Source organism: Dasypus novemcinctus, chromosome 5 (genome assembly GCF_030445035.2).
Source record: "Dasypus novemcinctus isolate mDasNov1 chromosome 5, mDasNov1.1.hap2, whole genome shotgun sequence".
Lineage (NCBI taxonomy): Eukaryota > Metazoa > Chordata > Mammalia > Cingulata > Dasypodidae > Dasypus > Dasypus novemcinctus.
This window is the reverse complement of record NC_080677.1, coordinates 106,443,598-106,471,292: the sequence shown is the minus strand read 5'-3', so window position 1 is coordinate 106,471,292 and position 27,695 is coordinate 106,443,598. Positions and strand designations below refer to the sequence as shown.

At 39.4% G+C, this 27,695-nt stretch overlaps 1 protein-coding gene across 1 annotated transcript in view; it reads right to left on the bottom strand.

The window, feature by feature from the left end:
- SND1 (staphylococcal nuclease and tudor domain containing 1) overlaps positions 1-27,695 on the bottom strand; it is a 450,188-nt gene that overhangs the window by 270,734 nt on the left and 151,759 nt on the right. Inside the window, exon 11 of the mRNA XM_058297330.2 lies at positions 16,032-16,121. Within this exon, the coding sequence (XP_058153313.1) occupies positions 16,032-16,121 (90 nt within the window). The remainder of the gene's footprint in view (positions 1-16,031; positions 16,122-27,695) is intronic.

The window sequence follows — 27,695 nt, the reverse complement described above, 5'->3', positions numbered from 1 at the left end:
CGTCAGCGGCAGGGGAAGTGTGGGCGGCGCCATTCCTCGGCAGGCTGCTCCCTCCTTCGCGCTGGGTGGCTCTCCTTATGGGTGCACTCCTTGCGCGTGGGGCTCCCCTACGCGGGGGACACCCCTGTGTGGCACGGCACTCCTTGCGCGCATCAGCACTGCGCGCAAGATCAGCACTGGTCTTTTTAAAAAGACCAAAATTCTGGCAAATATTCAACCTGAAATGGAAGTCAACAGGGCTATGCACAAAGGGAAAAGGTCACAATTAGAGGTTTGTGAAACTTTTCACAGTCAAGAACTAAGGTAGTAGGATGGTAAAAAGTGGCAGGATGGTTAGAACTAACAAAAATGAAGATACTCCAGTGCTCAGCAATTTTTTTTTTTTTAAAGCAAGCTTAATGCATAAGGAGACCTGTGTCTGTGCAAATTGCAAAGGAATCCATCTATTCCTAGCACCTGGAATGCTATCCCTACCAGAGTGATAAAAAGAACAAAGTGATGGTCACAATGAAAATGGGTAAAGGTCAGAAATTTAAGTTACAAGTTATATGATAGCTGAAGTGAATTCTAAAGCCAAAAAGTTGGTTTAGTCCTTAATAGAAATGGGTGATAAAATTTCAAGTAACATGAAGGAAAATAAGAGAAGCATTCTTGAACACTAGTTCTGCCTCCAATGAACAAAGAGGGAAAGAAGATTTAATCTACATTAGGGAAGTAGCTTACATGTTTATAAAAACAAAATACAAGCTCAAAACCTTCCTAAAATGAGGCACTGGCAGCCTTTCTATGAAGAATTGTTAGAACTGACAGACAATTTTTTCTGGGCTGAGGATAAATATAAAATCAGATACTTTATTTCAATCAAAATGTTGGTTAAGAGTAACTTAATTTTTAAAAACATAGCATCTAAAATCATTGGAAACCTAAAGGTAATACCATGGAAAAAGGACAGCATAATAATACAACACTGTATTTGCATAACTAGCTTGCCTACATTTAAAAATAAAGCGTCATTTGTACTTTATTTTGCTTTCAACATACTACCCAAAGTAAATCCTTAATTGCTTAAGTGTGACTATGACATGAGCAATCAAAAATCATCACTCTATAATACAAACCATAACAAGTTATATCAACATGAAGTACTTTAAACAAAATATGTTGCCTGTGGGATCAGAAATAAATTCACTTCATAGTATTACCTCAAATTTAACAAATACCTGAATTCATCAGCAACTCCTCAAGTACTAATCTAGCTTTTAGAAGCAAATGTGTGGGGAAGCAGCAGTGGCTCAATCAGTTGGACTCCTGTCTACCATATGGGAGGCCCTGGGTTTGCGTCCCAGGGCCTCCTTGTGAAGGCAGGCTCACCCACATGCTGCGGAGAGCTGCCAGCCCAGGCACTGCGGAGAGCCGACTCAGCAAGGTGATGCAACAAAAAGAGAGACAAGCAAAAACGCAGAAGAGCACGCAGTGAACCGACACAGAGAGCAGACAGCAAGCAAGCCGCAAGGGTGGGGGGGGGGGGGTGAATAAATAAAAATAAAATACAGACACAGAAGAACGCACAGCGAATGGACACATAGAGCAGACAGCATGCAAAAAGCCGCAGGGGTGGGGGGGATAAGATTTTAAAAAAACAAATGTGTGAAACTGGCAAATAATATTTTCAAATATGCATTCACGTGGGGAGCTGAAAAGAAGGGGCTTTTACTTTTGGTCAAATAGCTATAGTTGGCTAGGTAAGTTCAGGAGGAGATCAAGAATCTATACTTTCAAACTCGAAATTTGAGATGTTCAGTGAGACTGGGGGTTAAAAAAAGGTCCCAGATGGAAGATACACTGCTCTTTCTTTAGCTTCCTTAGGTCACAAGTAAATTAAGTTCTCATCAGATATCCTCCTGGTTCCCATGGGAACTCTACCAGGCTGTGAAAAACATGCCAGGAATCTCAGAAAACAAGATACTAAGAGCTTTCCCAACTCCCCCTTTCCTAGGTCCATTCTTACTTACTCTATCATGCAGGCAGATCCAAGTCAGGGACACTGAGCACAGACTAGTCTTCTTAGATTGCTCTTGTAGGCAACAGGGACTAAGGAATATAAAATGCTGGCCACCACCCTCTTCCTCCTGCTCACTTGATATGCCCCTTTTCCCACACTACTCATTTTAGCCCTTTCTCCCTCACTCAACCTCATCAGGACATAACACAGAAATAGTTCATTTTATTGGTCATTATATACTGTTCCCTGTTCTTAATTTTCCTATATCTTGACTCAGAAGTTTGTTATCATTGATTGAGCTCTTATGATGTGCCAAGCATTGCACTAAGTGCTTACCTTAACACATTGTAGCACTTTGATATTATTTATTAATTCAAAAGAAGATATTTGATTATGTTTGTAAACCGGTCTGTTCCTCTGGGCATGATATCCTTTGACTGTATTAGATTCAGCTGAGATTCTTTTGATGAAATTATGTAAGATTGGGGCTTTGATTTGATCATGTCATTAAGGCAATTCAGTTTGAGTCCCTGCCCCTGTTGTGGGCTATATAAACAGACATTCTCTCAAGGAGAACACAGAAGTAGATACGCAGAAGAAGAAATACACAGAGGTACAGAAAAAGCTCCAGACATTAAGAGGAATGAACTTTGATCCTGCGGCCCCAGGAAGAGAGATGACCCATTTGCCTGATAGTTTACAACTGACTTTGTGAAGAGTCCAGAGTAGCTGAGCCTGGAAAGAAACAAGCCCTCCAGCCCACAGCTGAGATCGGAAGGAACAGGACCACAGAGCTTTAACAGGAAAGAGGAAGGCTGGACTCTCACAGATATTGCCCGCCATCTTGTGTCAACTTGTGGCAACAGATTTTGGGTCAGAAAATACCTCTTATGGTACCCTCAATTGGACTCTTTAGAGCCTTGTGATTGTAAGCTTCAACCCCAAATAAATACCCTTTATAAAAACTGGTACTTTGCATCAGCAACCCTTTGGAGCTGACTAATACACATATTACCTCATTTAATGCACATGACAACCTCGAGTTGGATAATGCTGCCCTGGAGATCTAGACTCATGTCTACTTGGTTCCAAATCCATGCTCTAAACCACCACAAACAGCCAACCACAGATTATTAAGTATGCACTTGATATTAAAATGATACAAAACCCTCATGTACAAGAGGATCTAAAGACACAGAGAAATTATCATTTTGAAGGCTACAAAACAGTAAGCACCATATAGTTATAAGCTAAGCTGAAAATTATGCCAATATCCAAATGAACAAAAAAGATTGGAATAATATACACTATACTCAAATATTAAACAGAAGCTTTATCTGGGTGGTAGAGTCGTTTTCCTTTCTTTTTTTCAAAAATATTTTTTAGAATTAACAAATATTGCTTTTGTGATTGACAAAGTGGGCAGTAAATGTTACTTACAGCAAAACAAAACAGAGTATCATAAACAAGGATAGAAAGAGAATATCCCCACCATTAGCAGAATTCATAATTGTATATTCAAGGAGAAAAATTATGGCCATAGAGAAAATTAGGCTGAAAGTTTGGAGGCAAAGTGTAAATTTTCCATAAATTGTGCAATCAACAGTGATAACCCTTTAGTCCTTTTAAGCACATAAAAAATAAATAAAAATGTAAAGAAAGTATTTTTAGCTGTACATATGCAACTGTATCTGTATTTTGATTTGGGCAAAAAGGGAGAACACCCACTGTGGTGGTTTGGAGCTGTATGCACTCCAGAAAAACATGTTCTTAAACTTAATTGATTCCCGTGGGTGTGATCCCATTGTAAGCAGGACCATTCAATGAGTTTACTTCAGTTAAGGAGTGCTCCACCTTATTCAGGATGGATTAATCCAACTACTGGAATCCTTTATAAGCAGAATGAAACTCAGACAGGAGAGAGAAAACCACAGTAAGCAAGAAAAGCCATGGAGAGAGGAGCCAGAAGATGAACATCAATGGAAACGGGAAGAGAAGGGGGAGACCAGGAGATGATGCCATGTGCCTTGCCATGGAATATGGAACAAGCTAAGGACCAAGGATCACCAGCAGCCAAAACAGACCACCACAGTCTTCAGGAGAAAAAGCATCACCCTGGGAAACGGACTTGGCCCAGTGGTTAGGGCGTCCGTCTACCACATGGGAGGTCTGCGGTTCAAACCCCGGGCCTCCTTGACCCTTGGAGCTGGCCCATGCGCAGTGCTGATGCGCGCAAGGAGTGCCGTGCCACGCAGGGGTGTCCCCCACATAGGGGAGCCCCACGCGCAAGGAGTGCACCCATAAGGAGAGCTGCCCAGCGTGAAAAAAGTGCAGCCTGCCCAGGAATGGCGCCACCCACACTTCCCGTGCCGCTGATGACAACAGAAGCAGACAAAGAAACAAGACGCAGCAAATAGACACAGAGAACAGACAACCGGGGGAGGGGGGGAGTTAAATAAATAAATAAATCTTTAAAAAAAAAAAAAAAAAAGCATCACCCTGATGATGCCTTGATTTGGACTTTCTTTTAACCTCAAAACTGAGAGCTAATAAATTTCCATTGTTTAACCAGATCCATTTCATGGTATTTGCTTGAGCAGCCTAGGAAACTAAAACAGCCACCCACCTATAAATACATCTGCCTGTCTAGGCGTAAAATATCTCTGGAAGGATTCTCAAAGAAAAGGTAAGATTGGTTGCTTCTAGGGACAGAAACTGGATGGGTGAAGGACCAGGGTTAAGGGATATCTTGAATTGTATATTCTTTAACAGTGGTGAATTTTAAAACAAGTGCATGTATTACCTATTCAAAATAATAATTAAAAAATGAACATGACAAAAAAATGTAAAGAGAAAAACTTACAGTAATATTTTTGGCTTCCTAGTAAATAAAAATATCTGAAAAGGAAAATATTTTCAATAATTTAAATGTGTGCCCATTTTATACTATAGTTTGTCAAAAAATAACCTATGTTTCAATGCTGGCTTTCCTGCCAAATGACTTCAAAATGTCTGCTTCAGTATATAAAACAACCAAACCATTTAGTATCTTGATAAGGCTCTGAAAATCTTCAGGAAAAAAGTACAAAAAGAATCCCTGCTTTTGCCACATATGTTCTTTCCAAAAATGGTATCAACATCTATTTTTAAAACGTAAAGAACATGTTATGATATACGAAACAAAATTCTTTTTTAAAAAATGTCTTCCTGGCTGTTTAAACTTAAATTAAAAAAAAAAAAAAAAAAAGATCCTGTAAGAAAAAGGATCTTTTTGCCTTGTCATGAAAATCGGATCAAAGCAAAAAAGTAATCTCTACAAAAATAACATATGAGGACCCAAAAAGAAATCAATCTTTCACTGCTACCCATCAACCCTGACACATCAAGTTACAGGACAGAGATGATGAGACAGAATGAAGAAACTACTAAATCCAGATGTGAAATTCAGAAGGCTAAGGTCATGCAAGGAAAATGTGCTTCTCAGAGACTCTAAAGCAGGTCACAGTGTCATTCAAACAGTTATTTTATTCACTGATACAATGTCCAAGCAGCCCACATGCGTCTGGTGCTTGGGGCAGCATCAAGCTGACATGTCATTAGAGTACCCAGCAAGGAAATGCATACACTGGCCAACTAGAATCCCTCAAGGGTAAGGAAATCCAACTAAAAGGGGTGACTGACACAATTTCTTCCTCAACTATGCTTTTCCTTCCCCCACAGCAGCAAGAAAGGAGTGTTAAAGCAGACAGAGAGCTTTAAATGCATCATATTATCTGGCCTTGAAAATTCTATATGTTCATCCAGGAGGACCCAAGCCCCAAGGAAAAACTGAAGCCATCAAGCAAACTAAGGGGACCTTGTTGAGAGAGAAGTTAACTTTATATCAACTTTGGTAATGACTCAAGTTTCATGCTGCTGAGAGGAAGAGCAGAAACAAGAAAAAATGGCATTTAGCAAATCACTGTCTTCCTCTTAAGGCCAGGAAGGTCCCAGGGATCCTCTGCAACAGCCAAGTCAGACAGTAAGGCAGATGGGGTGTAAACATTAGAAAATGAGAGGTACTACAAACTTACAAGTTTGAAATTGCTTCACATTGAATGGCTAAGCACCTTTGAGAAAGGAGATGAAAAATGGAAGGCAATGGGAAGGGGAGAAAAACAGGAAGAATAAGCAGAAAGTGAAGGAAGAAGACAATAAGGAGGTTAGAGAGACAAAAAAGAAGAGCAATTTGTGTTTTTAAGGAGGGTATATAAAAGACTATCAATATCACTTTCACTCTCTGAAAGGGGAGAGATGATAAATCTGTTTAGATTTGGTGATCTTATTACCATTTTCCTGTAGAAAGCTTTTCTTAGCTACCACCAAACCAGAAATACCAAAGAAAAACAACAGAACTCATCTATTTTATCTTCAAAAACTCTTACATGCCCTGGAGTGCAAACTGCATGCTGCTTTCCTTCCATACTGCTAGCAGCAAGCAACAAGCAAAGGCCACCACCAGCAATGGAGAGAAACTGGTGAAAAACATCAAAAAGCACCTTGCTGATATCGAGGAGTCAATCATTTTGATGAATTTGGGTTCCTAAAGTTATTTTTTCAAAATTTAGTGAATTGATGAGTGGAGAAAAACAAACATCAGCACTTGAATCAGAAAACAAACAAACAAAAAACAAAAAAACATTTGAAGACACATGTCCTAGAGAAAGGCTACCTTTTAACCACTGGTTAAAAGCTAGATGAGGTGAGAGAGCAAAATTGTAGGAAAAATGCCCAGTCTAAGACTAGATTAAGGACAAATCTGGGATTCTTATAGTTACAGAAGAAAATTCCTGCGTATCACCACATAACACTCACTCGAAGCAGACAAAATGTTAGAGACGGTGCTCCAGATGATGGGATTGTGCTAACCATTCCTAATGTTCTATTCATCAACCTAGAAAGTGATTGCTAGGTATGATTCCCCCAAGGTGTGTCATATTTCAAAACATTGCTAATTATTGAAGTAGAAGTGATTGGGGCACTGTGACTAGGATGACCATTAGACAGTGGCATTCTCAAGTGGATATCAGCATTCATCCTTCAAGGGAGGGAAGCAGGAGAAAAGAGGTGAAAACTGGCAAGTCTGAGTGTGGGCTGAAGTATGTGCTCTAGTGTGTCAATCACTCCACACTGACTGTCAGCCGGGCTGGAGAAGAGAAGGTATGACCATCCAGGAATAAAGACAGAAAAAAAGGGGGGTGGGGAGTAATCACAAAGAAAACAATACAAGACAGACAGGGAACTAGGGGTGAAAGAACATCTACATCATCAAATCCTACTTATCCCATGGATTACCTCTGCAAAGAAGCTCATTACCAATGTGCAAACCCAGAAACGAGAAGTCCAGCTATCAGTCAAATAGAGCAGTCAGATATATAAAGAAACGAAATTGCTTTCCAACTATCATCTCCATACATGAAAACACTAGGAAGGATTGTCTCATCCAGCAGTTCTCCTGGGATAAAATTGCAGCATTTTAGGAATATCTGAGAATTTGCTGCAGAAGAGATAAATGCAAAAGTAAAAGCAAAGAAGAGAATTCCAGGTAGCAATAAAAGAACTTGTTTCAGATAAGAGCAAAAGGCTTCACCTCAGATTTAAATACATTTGCAACAAGGAGCTCATGTTTTTTTAATTTACAACTGCATGACCTCAATTAAGAAATCGCAGCCCTAAAATATCAGTTCTGTCATCTAGCTGTTAAGAGTTGAGAGAATTCGAACCTTAGAATCAAGAGACCCTTGCATATGCTACCTTCTCCAAAAATTATTTCACACATTTGGAAAGAAATACTGGAACAACTTGAATATTAGCCTAACTTCACTGAACATAATAAAAACAAAGGTCACACAGAAAAGAAAAAAAAAAAAACCCTGGAAACTGTGTGTTCTCAAATTGGACTTAACCTCTGAGGGATATGTTAGTTTGCAAACAGATAAGAAGTATTGGCCTTAAAATTTTTCTTATCAGAAAATGATAAACATTAACTCCTATAGAGGCCCTTAGAAAATGAAACGGTCAGGGAAAAAAATATTGAGAAAAAGTAAAAAGAGTGGGGTTTCTGCCCCAACTGACCACAGCTGTACCTAGTCTCACTTTACAATCTCCTAAAACAGAAGATATTCTGCACACAAGCATCTGAGGCCAAGCTCAAAAAGAATCTATCCTCTATAAATCAGGAGGTACAGGAAGTTGGAAGATTTGCAATTCAGCATATTTTACAGGGTTTTTGGCACAAAAGGGTTATCTTTTAAATGGGGGCGGGAAGAAGGGGGGAAGCTTGTCTTCTGCCTACCCACAAACACAGCTGAGCTTATTTAGCACGAATCTCCCCCTAAAATAAAATCTCAGTTTGCAGAGAATAACCAGGACAAGATTTCAGAACCCTAGATAATCAGATCAGGAGTTGGTGGCTTCAGACAAGCTGACCACCAATCATGGGGAAAATGAAAGAACTTCACCAGGAAATGATGAGAAACTTAGGAATCCAAGGGAGAAAGTCTTTAATAATAACCAAAGTAATATAAGAGGCCTAACCCAGAGATAGGAGAATCTCTCAAGTATTCTAGTAGCTAATAAATCATTTCCCACAAGTGAGCATACAGAAATTTTCAGGAATGCAAATGAAATTTCTATTTGCTCATTTAATGTAGAGATGCTTTCTGAAGAGTATATTACATTATACACCATTCAAATACCACACTTTACCAAAGAGTTATGTGCTCAGTTCAACATCCTGATGGCCCCAAAACACAGAGGTACTTTTCACAATCTGCAGGCAAAAACAAAGAACTCAATATCAAAAAGGGCATTTAGGTGGCAATAGGATGGCAAACAACTGGGTTTCCAAAACAGGTTACTTCAGAGTTATTTCTATTAATCACCCCTACCACACAAGAGAACAAATGACTCAAAGAGTAAAAGATTAGGATCATTCTCGAAACTCAAAGGGTAAAAAGAACATCTAAAATGAATCCTGGTCTTCAATCCATACTGACACATTCCCTGTCCCTTTTAAGTGGGAACTCTTACTAGGAAAAGGCCTGGTCAGAATTTACAAGTCATTCAAAACATCCCTCAATTTGGTGAGTATCTTTAGTCATTTATTCAAAAAATTTATAGCCACAATTGATGGTAACAGCTGGCACAGAGAAAGCAAGGCCAAGCAACCTCATAAAAACTTGTCAATTTAAATCACAAAGCATTCACAACCTCTAGGGCCTGTTTTGATCATTAATGTAAAGGATTTTTCCATAGCGTGAGTGAATCAAATTAATATGAAGTGGAAAATGTGGAGATGACCAAGGAAATGCTATGTAAAAACTAAACTAAAAGACATTAGAGGTAATTAAGAACGAGAATCTCCAGACTGCCAATTTTGTACTTAACACAGCTGAGTAACACACTGAGAGAGACAGAACTTAACAAGTGTTTTTTTTTTTTTCGTCTCCCCTTCCTCCCCACCTCCATTATCTGGTCTCTGTGTCCATTCACTGTGCATTCTTCTGTCTGCTTGTCTTCTCATTAGGTGGCTCCCCGAATCTGTGTCTCTTTTTGTTGCATCATCTTGCTGCATCAGCACTCTGTGTGGGCAGCACCACACCTGCTCAGGGCGGCACTCCCTGAGCATGGCAGCACTGCACGTGGGCCAGCTCACCACACAGCGCAGGAGACCCTGGGGACCGAATCCTGGACTTCCCATATGGTAGGTGGATGCTCTATCAGTTGAGCCACATCTGCTTCCCTACAAGTGTTTTTAAGGAAAATGACAACCCTATTAAACAGTCAGGAAAAAGGGCGAAGGAGTTCCTCCGCAAGGAAGCACTATGCCCTTGAAGAGCTATCACTAGCTGAGTAAAAAAGTGCCAAATCCCTCAAGATGGAGGAAGGGCCAAAAATTGGGGAAGGTGGTTAACCACTGACCAAAGCAGATTTATTGTTACTGTGGCTTTTATCTCATATTATCTGAGTAACTTGTAACATTGATTGATTTATATATACATATATAAAAAAGCTCTGGCTACGGAATGTTCCTCCTTGGCATCTTCACATATTTGTCCTTGCACAGGCAAACAAGTACCTAGAGTGAGCCTCAACCTCTCCCTGGCTCTGGGTCAACAAGATAAAAAGGCAACATGGCAACACCTATCCCTCCCTTTTCCAAATCCCAGGACAGTCTCACCTACACCAAGAGACTGAAGAGAGGAAAATTAAACCTCAACATTGGCTTCCCAATGTTACCTATGATCTCACATTGTCTGTGTAGCCAAGAGAAGGACATATAATCTGACATTGGCTTCTCTGAAGAACAATTTCATGAAACATCACTTCATAGGGACATCTCAAAGACTAATGAGATAATGTCTAAAGGGCTGAAACCACCACAAGCCTGATACATGGCACTTTTACCACCTCCTGGTATCTGCAAACAAGGATAGGGCAGCTGAAGAGAATCAACTTCTACGAGCATGTTAGGTACATGTTTATAAACAATAACTGACATTTCCCCCAGTTATGAACTTGGCTATCTGCATATAATTCAGTATACACAACGGAGAAAAGCATGGCATCTGGGCGCACTTCAGTTTCTTTACCTATAAAATAAGAATAACCACATATATTTTGCAGGGTGGAGATGAAAATTGAAATGAACACAAAGTTCATGGAATTCAATGCCTACCACATGGAGAAAACTTAATGACAGTTCTAACCCTTTAAGAAAGAATAGGCATTATACAAAGTTTAATATAAAATAAAAGTTGTCTAGTTCACAGAACAAATTTGAATGGCATAAAAATCATACAAAGGCAGCCACTAAATAAAAAATGAGCTACATCTCCCAAAGTCCATTTAGATACTTTATTTTATCCCATAAAAACAAGGCTATACACAGTAATTGGGTTGCCAACCTGGCTCATAAAAGCACATTAACACAGAATAGAGACAATATTGTCACATATAGTATCAACCATTTCCAGACTGACTTGAGTGTCCTCAAGCGAGGAGGCTCTCTCAACCTGCTTCTTGTAGCTATGGCTAACCCTGGGAAAATCTACTGGGTCCTACTCTCCCTTTCTTGTTCTCATGAGTGCACAAACGTCTCCATATCTCTTAGCCCAACGTCATTTTAAAGTTGATTAATTTAGTAAAAAATATACTGAGTACCTACGGTACACCATAAACTATACTGGGCCCTGAGGTGGTGAGCAAAACAAATGTGGACCCTAATCAGCCTAATGGAATAAATCTAGGAAGGGAAACAGTTTTTAAATATACAATCTCTCAAATATATCATTGCACGCTATGATCAGGAAAGACTTCCTCAAGGGAGCTACATTTAACTTGGATCGGAAAGATAAACAGAAGGTATGTGGGGAAAGGGAAATACGGATAACAAAAGGCATTTCAAGCTGAAGAAATTGCAAGTGCGAAAGTCCCAAGGTGAGAGGGAGTATAATGTATTCCAGACACTTAATAAAGGCCAGAAAGGTGGCCAGGAGGATGAGGGATGGGGTGGAGGGTTATATCTGAGTAGCAGCTGGAACCAGGCTGTGCTGGGCCTTGAAGGCCAATGGGAGGCCAACAAAGTCTTAGGCAGAGGAGATTGCCTAAGGTGTGACTTGCATTTGTGAAGCTCCCTTTGGCTGGAGCATGGAGAAAGGACTCCATGAGACTATCATGGGAAAGAATGACTTGGGAAAGCCATTAAGAAGATGACAGAAGGAACTGAAGTGAGAAGAGATTAAATAAAGTAGCAGCAGTGCCATGGACAGAAGAAGAAATATTTGAGAGAGATATTCAGCAGGACTTAGTAAAAGATTGGAATAAAAGGGGTTAAAGGGAAGAGGGCATTGTCAAAGATGTTCAGATGGCATGGATAGTGCTGTGACTCCCAGAACACTAAAGGAGGTAAGGTTTTCTGATGGAATATCATGAGTTCAGTCTCAGATATTCTGGATTCCTAAGTCTGGTATTGGAGGTCATTCCCAACTGTTCTAAAGTGCTTGACACCCTAAAAGTACATACCTCAGGGGAGAGGGATTTTGAAAAGAGCAATCTAGATTTGAAATAACTCACTGAATGATTTATAGCCACGTAACTTCCCAAATGTCTGCATTTACTCCAATTTTAAGTGCCTAAAAAAGAGCCAGCCTGGATCACAAAACACATTTGAAAGGCACAAAAACTAGGCAAAGCAGCTGCTGCTTCACAAATGAGCCACGTACCCAAAGTTAGGCTTATTTAGCAGAAATGGTGGAAAAAAACCGTTTAGGGAATAGGCATCTATTTTGGTCAGAGGGCCCTGTGGAGAAAGGACAGCCTGACCTGAGAATCTAACCCCAGGGGAAGAAATTTCACTGCACTCTGGCTTTTTCCAATTGCATCTTATCTACCACTTTTGACCCTTCAGTTGTCCAAACAAATTCTAACTTTGAACACAATGGTTCCCATGGTGATAGAAATTAAGAGACAGGAGTTACAAGAGTGATTCATATGCCATTTGCAAATGCTGTATTACATGGATAAATATATACTCGGGGAGCGGGTGTAGTTCAGTTGCTTGAGTGCCTGCTTCCCATGTATGAGGTCCCAGGTTCAATCACCGGTGCCTCTGAAACACACACTCCACACACATATTGTAAAACCCTACTTTAAATACTGTATGAGATAATTGCGGAAAATCCAAATAACAATTGGTTTTTTTTTTCACTACCTTATTCCACTGAGTGCAAAACGACTTTGGTACACAAACTCTTTGCTTCTATGGGTTGACCTTCTCTAAGCAGTAAGTAAAATATATATACAAAGAAATTACTTCTGCTACAAAACTGTAGCCTTGGTTCTTTTGGAAAAGCATCAATTTCACTGTCCTACTCATACATCTATATTATCATTCTGGAAAATTGAAAGATGTGTTGAAGTTACGATGGATTCTTTATTAGACTGGGGCCTTGAAGAACTCCAGGAGCAATTAGCAAAAAAGTTCTTTATCAAGAATATTCCATAGTCAAGATTTTAGTGAAACAGATGGCATATGGTAAATGGGATGGGGTGTTCTACCAGCAGTATGGCTGTTCATATATTTCCTGAAACACTTTCAGAATATACATGTACATGTGCATGCACACACACACACACACACACACACACACAGTAGCATGAGCACAGACTCATTTTGTGGAAACTAAAGCCCAGATGTCACTTCTAACCAACCACCACCCAAATCTATGCAATGGGTTGAAAGAACAGTAACAATGAAGATAATGGAAAATTACCCCAGTGACCATGCCAGTCAGATTAGTTGCACATGGACTCACTTTTCTTGACTCCAGAGCCAGTAATGAAACATAACTGAAAAAACAGGGTTATGCTAGATTCTACACAAAAACAATAGCATTAAACAAAACAAAAAGCATACTTTATTGGCATCTGGAAAAACAGGAATGACTATAGTCATCCTGGATGCTCAAAACAAGCCCATGTGAGAGATGGTAAAAAATTTTCCAAGCTCACAAATGATAAAAGCAAGGGTCAGAGAGGTAAATGGCTACTTCAACAAAGGCATTTAGCCAGAATTAAACCTTGGGAGAATCAAAGTGAATCTGTACAATTGGTATGGAGGCTGCCAAATCCAACAAAACGCCATTGTGATTTACCTTCAATCTCATTTCTCTCTACCTTCTAGAAATCTCTCAAAATTGTCAACTCTCTATGTTGGTCAAAGAGTAGTGTGGCCAAAGGAAACGCTTCATCTCCATTATCTTCTTTAAGCTGTGACAGGCTGCCCTGATCAGCTTTCGTGCACAGAGGCACATAGGCACACATGCTCCCTCTCAGCGCCTCTTAATCACCATGTGCCGCGCTGAACAGCTGCAGAGGTCTGAAGGGAATTGGCAGAAATGTGTAATGATGTGCTAGCCACCCCCCTGAGGCAGCAACTGCCCTGTCTGCTCCCAGAAGCAAGAGCACATGGGTGTTCACTGTCACACTGATGGGCCCAGAAGACAGGCAAGTGGTTTCAGGTGGTGAGTCAGGAAAAGCAGTTTGCTTCAGGAACTTGCCAGCCCAGAAAAGCTGAGTCGAATCCTACTTCCTACTCAGGGATACAGTATTCATCATTTACACAGTGCACCAAGGGGAACAACACTTGGGCTCAGCACTAAGAGAATCCAATCTGATAACAGGAACTCAGTAAACAAGGCTTCACCCACCAAGAAAGTACCTAATTGATTAAGAATTGCCACAGTATCTGACACCTGAGGTCAGTCCTTTTATCCCAAGATAGAGGACTTTGCAAAGGCCTGGCACAAAGTCCTTGAGAGCAGAGCCCCGGGCTAACCTTCTGGAACTATTCAACAGCTGCAGCAATAAGCTGTGATCTATGGTCCCAGGGATGAAACACAGCCAGGATAGGGCAATATTCAAAGAAACCAGGTGGATGCCGTTAACCCAGTGCTTACAAATAAAATTCACAATGTCCCTTCTTCCACTCTGATTTTAGATGGATTTCAATAAAAATCTACATTTGGGAGGGAATTCCTTGTTTCTCTATATGCTATTGTTTATGAGCTAGCAAATGAGATCAACTTGGTGAAATTGAGATGTTTTGGACATTAGATCAGATAACAGGAGATGTAGAAATTGAAAGAGGCTTAAAGCCATCATTCACACTACACTTCATGAATGAATACAGCATTCTGTCAAGTTTTATACAATGACAAATGAGTCTATTCTCTAAAGGAACCTGAGGAGATATAATACTCATTTCAGGGAATTTAGTTTGGTTTTTCTAACTCAAAATTAGCAATTTGATCTTATGCCCAACCTCAAAATCCCTTGCTACAATTCATCATTCTCGTGACTATGGCGTATAATAAAACTGGTTATATTTATGACATATTTTGGCATTAGTTCAAAAGTTAGAGCCCTATCTAATCTGTCATATCACCAATGTTTAAAAATCTTCACTTAGGTTAAGAGTACTAACATGGTTTAACTGTGTTAAGGACAAACATACAGCGGCATGGCCCTACCTTAGAAAGGTAAATAAAAATCGACCCAAAACATGCTGTTTTCCCTAAAATTCCCACTGAAGCCAAGTAAGGAAAACATGAATCACAGTCACTCCTTGAACAGATTTCCTTCAATTACTATCAAAGGAAACAGCCCATCATTTCCTTTGTTCATCCCAGACACAAAGAGCTGCCCAGAACATGAAGTGGGCGGGGAGGGAGCTGGATAAGAGGCTACCCAAAGGCTTACTACCATTCTCCCAGAATGGCAAATTCTGCAGGTGGGTGCGGAACAACAGAATATTATGCTAGAACTAAGAACTCAAAGATATGTACTCTGGGGCCTCTGAACTGTCACACTAGACAAAAAAATCAATATGCTACACAAAAATCTCCAAAGGAACTACCAGAAAGCTATGACGCTTTCCCCATAAGAAAGTCCCCACGGTACCTGCAGTAGAAACTGTATTGAATTTTACAAGCCAGAGAAGTAGAGGTGACACTCACACCATGGCCTATATTTCAGTAAGCATGTTCCCAAGTCCAGGAGAGCCCTTTACAATCCTCCCTCTAAAGTAAGGGACACAGAAAAAAGCAGCAAACCTTCCTTCACTAGCATCAGACTTCTAATGGAAGTGGTCAGAGAGAACGAGAGCCAAGTGACTACAGCTCAGGGCAATGTGCAATTATTAAAACTGGAATTGAGCTTGAACCCTGGAAAGAATATGTTGTGACAGTTTTGGCAATCACACTGTGATCAGGGCCCCAATTTTAAACCCCTCCTAAGGGGCACCATTTCCTGATATATAGCTATACCATTCTTCATATCAAAGTAATCCTGCCAGACTCCATGGAGGACTGTCATCTGCTGGACCCTGGGATTCCATCCCAAGTAAAGGGCCTTGCTTAAAAATAATACCCTCCAAAGGAAGTGATCAAGCTCAACCACTTGCAAATATGTTCCTGTCAACACTTACCTTTTTCCCAATAAGCTTCTTTCGAAGAAACTCCCGGGCCTCAAACATGTAGGGAATGTCATACAGAGGACGTAGTTTCTTGTTCTTATCCTATAAGCAAAATAAAATACCACATCAGGGATGGGGAAAAAACAAAAACACAACAACAACAATAAAAACACCAATACTGCCAATGGTATCTGAAATCAGCTCTCTAGCTCCCAGAATCACAAATACCAAGTAAGTGCCTGACACATAGTAAATGATTAATAAATATTTGGTTGAAATGCAGGGAATAAGATTATGTTTTTCACAGAAAAGGCTCAAAAATAAACAAAGGAATGTTTATAATTACTCAAATTGGAAATAATCTAAATGTTCATTAACAGGGAAATGGCCATATCAACTCTGGTAAAGAAGTAGCTCAGCAAGTGTTTAGGCCCTTTAAATATTTATAGATACTCTATAAATCGAATCTTATTATTTTGTACACATTTACTAAGCACCTACCAATCATTAGCCCCATACAAAGCACTCTGTAATCTTGCAACCTAAAATAGTAATAAGAGAAATCCAACAGATATGAAATCAAAAGCAATTTTGATTAAGTGTCAATATATGATATAGACTGGGGAATAAGTGCTGGAAGAGTTCAAGGAAGTGAAAAGAAAGAAGTACTCAGGGAATATTTTACTGACAAGGTAGGACTTAACATGAATTTGCAGGATAGGAAAGAACTAGGAAGAATATTAGAGTTGAGAAAAACAGAACAAGCAAAATGAATGCAGCAGGATAAACACTGTGTTAACACAAACACACATGCTTCCTTAACCATCTCACAGGCCCCTGGTTCCTCCTAAGAGGCTACTGCTATATGAGGACTAGATAAAGGTGACAAGAATGGGAATGGGTAGAAACTTAAGAGCTATGAGAACCATTTTAAGAAATGAATTAATAGGCACTGACAATAGAGTAGATAGAAGGGATAAAGAGGTGGAATCTAAGATTCTGCGTCATAATGACAGGTGGAAGAAGTCATGAGAAGTTTGCCTTTTGGTGGGAGATATGGAAGGGTGGAAGATGTACTAGGAAATAAGGAGATCTTGACTAGACCAGTTGGTGTGATCACTTTAATGTCTCTCTCCCACTAATCTATAAACTCCATGAGAAAAGACCCTGTACTTTGTTGTTTCTATGATCCCAGACCCAGAGTCAAACACCACACATTTCTCTCAGTATATACACTATAAGTGACAGTAGGATGAGTAAAATTATAAAAGAAATGTGTGAATGATATATAAAAATCAAATATGTTAGGATTATAAGACTGGATTTACAGATTTGGGAAACTCCAGGATCCAGATAATATTGGGGGGGGGGGGCGGGGGGGGAGGACACACAGAAAGGAAGGAGAAAAGGACTAATTCCAAACCTAGGGCCATGCCATTCCTTCCTCATCCTGTATGGTTAGCTCACCTAACGTCATGTTTGCCACATATTACCATCTGACAAACAAGATATCTCTGAATAATCCATTCAATACTCAAAAAGATTTTTGTTCATAATTGCCTATTCCTAAATAAAGAACCTTTATCATTTTAATACCCCATTTTAAAATTAACTTAGCCTAATGACTATACTGAGATCAAGGGATGAAATAGATGTTTTGTCCTAGATACAAGCTAAGCACTAGTGTCCAGTAAACATCACTTAAACATTTCAAACATCACCAAGAAAATTTCTTTTGAGAGCAAAGATAATTTCTTTCAGTTACAAGAAAATTTTTGGCTTCATATTCATTACTCAACTTCATATTCATTATCATTCTTCCATTTGGTTACAACAAAACAGAACAGAACAAAAAAGGCAGAAGCCTCATTCTAATGCTCTTCCTTCTAGGAAGTCAAGGCACCTTTCAAAAAGAAGGCAAGTCTCTATTCCTTCTCCCAAATGATGCATAGGAACCAACATACTCTCGAGGGGAACAATTGGTATGGCCAAGCTCTCCTCAAGGTCGTATGGGAGGCCACGGCATGATGACAGGCCTATATTTAATGTCAACTTTTGAATAAGCAAGGTATGGCCCTAAACATGAGACTCTTTAAAGGAACAAAATAGTATTGAGGTTTTCTTATTATAGGAATAAACAAGGAAAACGGGATGTGTTGAGTGTTGTCAGGGCAAGGAAGAGTGCTGGGTAACCTAAGAGACAGATGGACAGGGTTATGGATCTTTTATAAACATCCTGAAAGCCAAATGAAAATTGTGGGCCATGAATTAGAAACTTACTGAGGAGCTTAGTATAACCTATAAGCCCTAAAACAGAACTTATGAAGACACTCAATCATACAGTAAGAATGCTTGCTAGATAGAAGTTGCTAGGTGCCAGTAATGAACATGATTTTTAATAAAGATAAAATCAATGGTTATCAGAATCAGCCCTCAGGAATAAAGAGCCAGTGTGTTCATATTCACCAAGCATCAGAGGACAATCCATTTACAGAGAATAGCTGTGTGGTTACACAGTCTAAGTGAACATTTTAAAAAATGAATTGAACAAAATATTGACATTTGTCTTATATAGTTTCATAATTTTCTACAGAACTGAATTTCTGAACTTTACCCTCTCCTTATTCTGAAGAACCATAGAGGTGCGAGGAAATGTCAGTTGACTGGTAGTCCAAATTGATGAATGAAAGGTAAGGAAAACAGTTCCAACGAGCACTCAAATGAAGATCAAGAGATGAGGTACAACTAAATGTGTGAAAATGGCTGTCTAAACAAGAATCCTGTTTTTAAAATACTCCCACAGAACTACGCCAAGCCAAAATACCCTCCAAAGAATGAAAGAAAATAAATACTATACCAACAAACACCCCAATCAAAAACAGGGCAACTTCAGAGTCTGATTACATGTCTCTCATGAAGCTAGGAAAAAACTAATAGTACAAGCAGAAAACAAGATAACACAAGTGAAAACAGAATGATCTTGTTACTCTAACCCTACAGAGCCGGTAGCTATTGACATCTACAAACATCTTTCAAGAGAGATATTAAAAGCCCCTAAAAAACCACAAAATAAAAGCAATTCCTCCAAATTACCAGGTACATAAAAGCCTTTGAAATCTCTAAGAGGCAATTGAGGTATGGAATGTATTCTGAGAAAACAGGACTTTAGCTGAAAATCTTGCCTGCTAAAAAGGACTGTCTAGTTTAGATTCTAATTTACATGGAAATATTTTTTAAAAATAAAAATAGAAAAGAATGCTTGCTTTATTTGGTGGGTGGATAATACACAAGCCAATATGTGCTGTGATCACTGTTCATCCTGAGAAATGACATTGTTTTTAGGCCCTGCAATGACTCATATTAGATATGGGAGAGAGAACTTCCGTCATCTGTGCCTCTCACCAGCTTGGGAGGGAGGTCCACCACCCACATATCTCAGCATCTGAAGAACCCCTGGCATTTTTCCTGTTAAGTTATTTTTGGCTGATCGCACCTCACAATGGGGACTTTGGTCAATGCTCATTTGGAGGGACTAGAAGGCCAATCAAGGTCCTATTCTCAACCTGTTTTCAGAGGCAACTTTTTCTAGTCTTTCCTTAAAAGCTTTAACCAAAGAAATGTAATGACCTGGTGATAGTTCAGAACTTCTTTTATTTATTTATTTATTTTTAAAGATTTATTTATTTATTTATTTTAATTTCCTCCCTCCCCCCGTTGTCTGTTCTCTGTGTCTATTTGCTGCGTCTTGTTTCTTTGTCTGCTTCTGTTGTCGTCACCAGCACGGGAAGTGTGGGCGGCGCCATTCCTGGGCAGGCTGCACTTTCTTTCGCGCTGGGCGGCTCTGCTTATGTGGCAGCACTCCTTGTGCGTGGGGCTCCCCTACACGGGGGACACCCCTGTGTGGCAGGGCACTCCTTGTGTGCATCAGCACTGCGCATGGGCCAGCTCCACACGGGTCAAGGAGGCCCGGGGTAAGGAGGCCTGGGGTTTGAACCGTGGACCTCCCATGTGGTAGACGGATGCCCTAACCACTGGGCCAAGTCCGTTTCCCCAGAACTTCTTTTAAAAGGCAAAATAAACACAAACTATGAAAAATAATGATAAATGTAGAACCATTAAACTTTGAAAGTTCTGCATTGAAAAGACATCATGAACAAAGTAAAAGGTCAAAGCACAAACTGTAAGTAGGTGATAAGTGAAATGGGTAAAGAAAAAGTAGAACAGGATGAGAAAGGGCTGAGGTGTGGTGCAGGATCACGGTTTTCAACATGATGACCTCATTGAGAAGATTACAATTTAGCAAAGACTCAAACAAAGGACATTTGGGACACAGTCATCTGAAGGAATGCAATGCAGAGGCCTTAAATTAGGAGCATTGCCTGGTGGGTTCAAGGGAACCAAAGAGACCATGAGGGTTAGAGCAGAGTAAGCGAGGAGAGGGTGGTGGAAGATGAGGACAGTTCGGCCTGACATGGAAAAGAATTTTACTTTGGCTGCTATGTTGAGAACAGACAGAGGTGGTTATTATAGTAATTTGGGCAAGAGATGATACTGGATTATACTAAGGTGGTAGGGGTAAGAAGTGTCAGAATCTGGAAATATTCTGAAAGTAGAGAGATGGAATATGAGGTGTGAAAAATGACTCCAAGATGTTTTATCTAAGCAACTGGAAAGTAGGGAAATGGCCATCAAATAATATGGGGAAGACTACAAGGGGAATAGACTGTAGGTAGTGGGTTAAGATCCAGAGTTCAGTTATGGACATGCTGAGTTTACGCTGTCTACAGGATAGCCAAGTGGAGATGGAAAGTAGGCAAGTGGCTATACAAGTGTGGAGTCTGGAAGAAAAATCTGAACTGGAGATATAAATTTGGCAGTTCTTACATATAGGTGATATTTAAAGCCAAGAGACTTAAAAGGACCAAGGAATGAGGCATTGTAACATCAAAAGAAAAGAAAGAAGAAATGGAATCTGCAAAGGAGACTGAGAACGAGCCAATGGTGAGTGGAGGAGGAGAAAAGCAGAGTGCCATGTCCTGGAAGCCAAGAGAATGGTCAACTGTGATCAACACCACACAGTAAGGCAGAGGGGATGAGGACCGAAATTTTCCCTTTGTATTTAGCAAATTGTGGGTCACTAGTAAATAGTTTTGGTGGCATAATAGGGGCAAAAGCCTGACTGGAACTCAGAATGGATATATGAGAGAACAGGAAAAGAAGAAGTAGACAAAGCATATATACACAGATGCTTTTAGAAGTTGGGCTGCAAAGTAGAGCAAAGAGATGGTGTGGTAGCTTGCAGGGAAAGCAAACTGAAAAGAAACTTTTTTGTTTTTTATTTCAGATGGTAGAAATAACAGGCAACAATCTAGTGGTGAGCAAATAGGTAATAACATAGAAGAGAGGCAAGAACTGCTAAAGCAATGTCCCTAAATAGGCATGGAGGGAGGGGCTTTAAATAAGGATGATTTATAGCTCACCCACAGGTATGTGGATACAGGCACTTCTAGGTGGGGAGAGGTGGTGGGGAGAGGTGGTGGAAGTTCTCTTCTGATTAAATGATTTGGTCACTAAAGAAGGGAAGAAAAGAATTCCTACACATCAGTAAGGAAAAAACAAAACAAGACAAAAAACAGAGAAACAATCTAATAGAAGAATGGGCAAAAGGAATGAACAAGTATTTCCCAAAAGAAATACTTGCTTGAAGAAAAAAAGTTTGTTTGAAGAAAAAAAGTATAACTTCATTAATAATATGGGAAATTTAAATTGAGACTACTACATCCCATCCATTATACTGGCAAAAGTTTAAAAGGGGGAAAAATGGGAATGCCCTTTACTTGCTGATGGGAATAGAAATTGGTTCAATCGCATTGGTTGGCACTCTGGCATGGTGCTACTTGACAGCATCTGGATGGAGGTGAAAATATGCATTCCTATCATTAAGAAATTCCACTTAGAGTTAGACATACACCCTAGAAAATCCTCACAAGAGCCAGACAAGAATAAGAACATTCATGTTCACATTGTTTATGTTCAGTCATGCAATACAATATTACCCAGTAGTTAAGCTGAATTAGGGCAACGTACCAACATGAACAAATTTGAAAAATACTGAGAAAAAGAAGCAAGCTGTAGAATGAGATAGTAAAACTCTAAGTACAGATCTAACAATGTATTATTTATAGAGATATAAGTATAAAAATGCACAGAAAGCCAAGATAATGTTTACTGATATTTTGTGGGTAGAAAAAGAAAAGGAGAGGGAAAAGAAATGAAGTCCAGGACAAGTACAAAGGACTTTCAAATGTATCTATAAAGGTTTATCTCTCAAAAAAACAAAACAAAACAAAACAAAACACACACACACAAAAAAAAACTCTGAAGTAATTCTGGGATACTATCAAGACTGAAAAAAGGAACCCAGATGTTTAAGTCTGGATTTTTTGTTTTTTTAAGCCAAAAATGTTTAGGGAAAAGAAATCCCCAAACTTCGGTCAACTTTTTGCATTCCTAATCATCTCTCATACTTTTATACCTCTTAGCAACAAAATGACTGGTCATTCTTTTCCTTATAAGAAATGCATTAAATTCCATTCTGCCAACCCCCCAGCCCTCAACACCAAAAAAAAAAAGGTGTTTTCATAGATGTATCTGGGCAGAAAGGAATATTTAACTACAAATATACCCATAAATAAACAGGGTCAAAAACTAATTTGCTTTTTGTTTTTCAAAAGAGACTCAAACTGTAATATATTAATTAGTATAGCCAAGCAGAATTATCTCCAGAAGATCTTAAAACTGACTGTTGAATTAAAATAAGAACAGATATGATGAGATTAAAATGGATAAGATTTCAAACAGTAAATAATGGATCAGTCCCAGTTGCCCTGCCACACATGCCATTTTAATAAATAAAGGCTGCTATTTCCATTTGAATTACAGACTTAAAATAAGAACATTACCACATGCCTTGAGCATATTTACAATCAAGGACCTTTCAATTCCCTTGGCAGTCAGGAGACAAAATCCGCAGGGATATCCGCTGTTTTATGGTCCTTAACACATACAGTTGCACATTTCTATAAACGAAGGTCCACTAACTAGAGAGCTATAAAACTGTAACTACCTTACAGTAGGCCAAACAGAAGATATCTTGTACCACAATAGCTAAAGGGTGATACACAGAAGGTCCAAAATACCCAAACACCTCTCTAAGAGATGTTACAAAGAAAGCATATTTCTCTACTAGCTCTATTTCATCCTCCCTCCTCAAAATACTGATTAAAGGTAACTAGAGTCTAATGCAAAGGGAGAGTCTGGGTAAGGACCAAATTCACAATGCAATGCATTTCATACATATTTCTGGGAAGTAAAGAAGAAATGGTAAAACAATAAAAATTCAAATCAAATTTCTAAAATAAAAATTGAAACCTAATTTTAACAATTTATAGGTGTAGGATTGGAAGGGGATAGTTATGTAAGATACTAGTTCCCATAAATGTTTTGTTGCTTTTATATGACCCTCAAATTTCCACATTTTTTTACAACTCTCTTTGATCCTGCCAATCCTACGTTTAAGAATCACACGTGTGAAAAGCACTGGAGTTTGCGGCATAATAATAAGAGCTACTGACAACAACCGTATCAAGTAGGCTTAATACTGACAGCAATCCTATTTGGTAAGGATCATTATGCCCGTTTTATAACAAGGAAAGTAAGGTTTAAAGAAGTAATGTTCCTGACATCAGGTAACTAGAAATGGTAGAGCTGAAGTTTTGATCCAGATGTACCAGAGGTTCATCCCTGGTGGGCCAAACACTGCACCTTCTTGGCTTATTATTGCCAAAAGGCAGTTGCCACGTCAGTGGTTGTCAAGTTTTAGTGTGCCTAAAGAAAATTATCTGGGAGCTTTGAAACATGTAGACTGACAAGCCCACAACCAGATATTCTGAGTCAGTAGGTCTGGTATGATTCCTACAAATCTGCATTTTTAATAAGTAGCAAAGAGGTCTGTGGGCCAAATTTTGAGAAATGCTACTATAAATATTTCAAGCATTTGGCCCTACTTAAATCAGAGGCAATAAAACAAAAAGAGGGTCAAATTTTTAAAAGTCGGAAAGTCACACTGTGAAGCTTGATTAATGTCAAAACAGTTTCATAAAAATAAGCAAGTTTGGGTTGGTGTGAGTATATGCTACTGGAAGTAATTCATTACTACAGAAACTTCTATACAGAAAAGATGACTTGAAATATTTAGTAACAGTGAAGCAGGCTAGATGGAAACAACTGACAGATCTGGAACTTGGCAGAAAAACGCATGCCATTAAATACGTGTTCTCCGGTACCCCCAAGATGGCTGCTAGAAGAACCTGTGAGATTCTCCCGTTCAACCCCCAAGATGGCTGCTAGAAGAACCTGCGAGATTCTCCCGTTCAGAACCAGATTTCCTCCAGAAGCTAGAAGCCCTGGATATTCTCCAGGGGCCTTATCATTGGGCCCTCCGGGAGGACTGATGGGTGGTAACCAATCAAAACAGCAAACAGCTGGGACTCCTTCCACGTCATTAGCAAATGGGCAGAACAATTAATGGTTTAAAAAGCAAACCCACCAAAAGCAAAAACTCCCTATTGTGGCCTTCTTCGCCCCCTGCCTGGATCAACACACAGTAAAAACTGGGCAGTTATAATCTAGAATGGGGAACTGTAGTCTGTAAACTGGCCCTCTTTATTACTTTTCAGCCCCTTTCCTCTCTACCTGGGATCCATTATCTGTTATTTTCTCCCATTTTTCTTCTCACCATTCCTCAATAAATTACTGGTCTGACTAATCCTTCATGATCTCAAAATTCATCTCTTGTAGCTTAGCCAAGAACCTAGACAAAAATCGGGCTACAATGGTAAAACAGATTTCCATATATAACTTAACTTCAACTAGTAGAAAACTGAATGTGGAATATGAGAATCTAACAGAGAAAACCAACCTGGCCCAGCTGGGAACAGCAGGAATAGGCAGATCCTCCTGGCCTGCCTAGCCCCAGGCCATAGACAGCCAGTGGTCAGGACCCAGATGAGCCATGGTGACAGCAGAATAGGAGAGGAAGTGGCAATTCCAAGAAACCATCCCAAATGTCTTCTGGCAAACTGCCAGTACAGCAGTTCCACAGCATCAAAAGAGTGAAAGAAGCAAAGCAAATTTCGGCAGCCTCATGTCCTTGAAGGGACTCTCCCGTTATCTCCAGTGCACAGCATATGATTATATTCCACAGGAACTTGCACACACCAAATTAAAGTACAATTTTCAAGACAGTCATGTAAGAAAAAAAAATTGTCTGGAGACTTCTCTTCTATACAGTTACATTAGCCAAATAAGAATATTTTCCAAAAGACTAGCTATTTATTGCTCAGATGCAATAAGGATGGGGGAAGAAATAAAAGGGGCCAACTACTGGGCCTTTTCTCTACCCTAAGACCCTGTCAAGACTTTAAGAATAAAAAAGGTGTTTAAAGGCTCTCAGGAATCCAAAACCATTATCCAAGTAGCAAACTATATACAGACTCTTCACATAGCTACAAATACTTCTGCAGGAATACAAGAAAGAATGAAATAAAAGAACAGCACTATCCCCTCATGGACCCAAATGCCAAAGAAAGCAAAGGCTCAAAGTAGGAAGCTGTGTGGCCAGCAGCAAAGCTGCTCCCAGACCCAATGAAGAAAACCTAAAATACAAAAGATTCTGGGGTCCTACCCCATCTTCCCTTCCCCTGAAAAAAGATGGCTTCCCACCTGTAAAGGGACAAAAACTTTTTCTGCCCATGAAGTACTCTGAAAATAAAAATCTGCTCCAAGGTGGAACAAAGTCCATGCCGTGCCACCTTTCCTAGAAGAAAAGTGAGGCTCTAGCTATTAAGTCTGGGATAATGAGGCAAAAAGGGCACCAGATCCTTAAAGAAAACAAAGCTCAAGCTCAGTATCCCTGAAGTCACAGATGAAAAGAGAGCCCCTGGATCTTGAAATCAAACATTCTTCAAGTATTTAATGGTGACAAATAATCAAGAATAAGTGAAAAGCTTGAATAATAGAATAGAAGCCTGGGCTCTAGAAAGAGATTCTTGCACCAGCTGCTGGCCTCCTAGCTGGTGGCTTGCCTCAGTTTCCTCCGAAGAATCCTCAATTTAAGAATTCTTTCACTTATATGTAATTTCCAGTGAAAATTGAGAAAAATTTTTTCAAACTCTTGTAAAAATCAGAAAAGGCTAAATCTATTGGTTCAAAATAAGGCAACTCCTGCAAAGTAAAGGAATATTCCAGCAAATATAAATTCCATGGGAAAATCAAATCTACAGGTTTAGGGTTCCTAAAAAGCAAAGCTACTTAGCTACGTTTTTTATCTAACATAGACGTTAACAAGAGCTAAAATGTCAAGAGACAGAAGAAGAGATAAGCCAAAGTTATAGCACTAATCACTTTCTGCTTTGTATTACTATAATTTAATTACTTATATGCAGGTCTTATCTTCTCTACCAGACTACATGAGGAAGATCTATGTGAGAGGAAAAAAAAAAAAAAAGATCTGAATAGTCTCCTGAAAGGGCTTAGCATAGAGCCAAAAAAATTCAAACAAATGCTAACATATTGAGTGAATAAAATGGGGAAAACAGAAAGGCCTATCTAAAGATCTTTTTTTTAAAAATGTGTATACCAATATTTATAGCAGCCCTATTCCCAATAGCCAAAAGTGGAAGTAACCAAGTGTCCATCAACAAATGAAAAGATAAGCAAAATGTGGGATGTATACACAATGGAATATCACTCAGAAGCAAAAATGAATGAAGCCCTGACACACGTCACAATATGGCTGAACCTTGAAGACTTCATGGCAAATGAAACAAGTCAGACACAAAAAAACAAATAGTATGTGACCTCACTTATCTGAAACACCTAGAACAAGCAAACTTCATAGAGACAGATAGCAGACGACAGGCTACCACAGACTGAGGGTGAGGTTATTATTTAATGGGCACAGAACCTCTGTTTGAGGTGATGAAAAAGTTTGGACAATGGATGTTGGTGATGGTAGCACACCATTGTGAATGTAAGGAATGTCACCCAATTGTACACCTGAAAATGGCTGAGGGGGGAAAATCTAAGTGAACAACAGTTCTGTCTCCCAATCCAGTTCCACACCTCTCTTCCTAAGAGATAACTACTGTTACCAGTTTCTTGAGCATCTTTGCTTATAAATTTGTCTTTCTGGTAGCGCATGCTATGCATAAAAGATAACTCTTGGGGAGATTTACTTTCTAAATATTTTCTGTGTTAACATACTGTCTCTCCACTGTTATTGAAATTATTCAATCCATTGTTGAAGAGTACAGGTCTGCTACTTTGTAGACAGTCACTCAGTTTTGTTTGTCTAGTGTTTCCTTATAATTAAATTAAGCTTATGTGCTTTGAGCAATAATACCACAGAAGGGACATTGTCTCCTTCTTGGTGCATCATATCAGAAGGCACCTTATGTCAGTATGACTTATTACCAGTGAAGTGAATTTCAACCACCTGGTTAAGGTGGAGCCTGCCAAGTTTCTCCACTGAAAATTTAGCAGTTTCCCTTTTATGACTAATAAACTATAGGGGAGATTCCTATAAAGACAATATGTCTTTCATAAAATATTCAC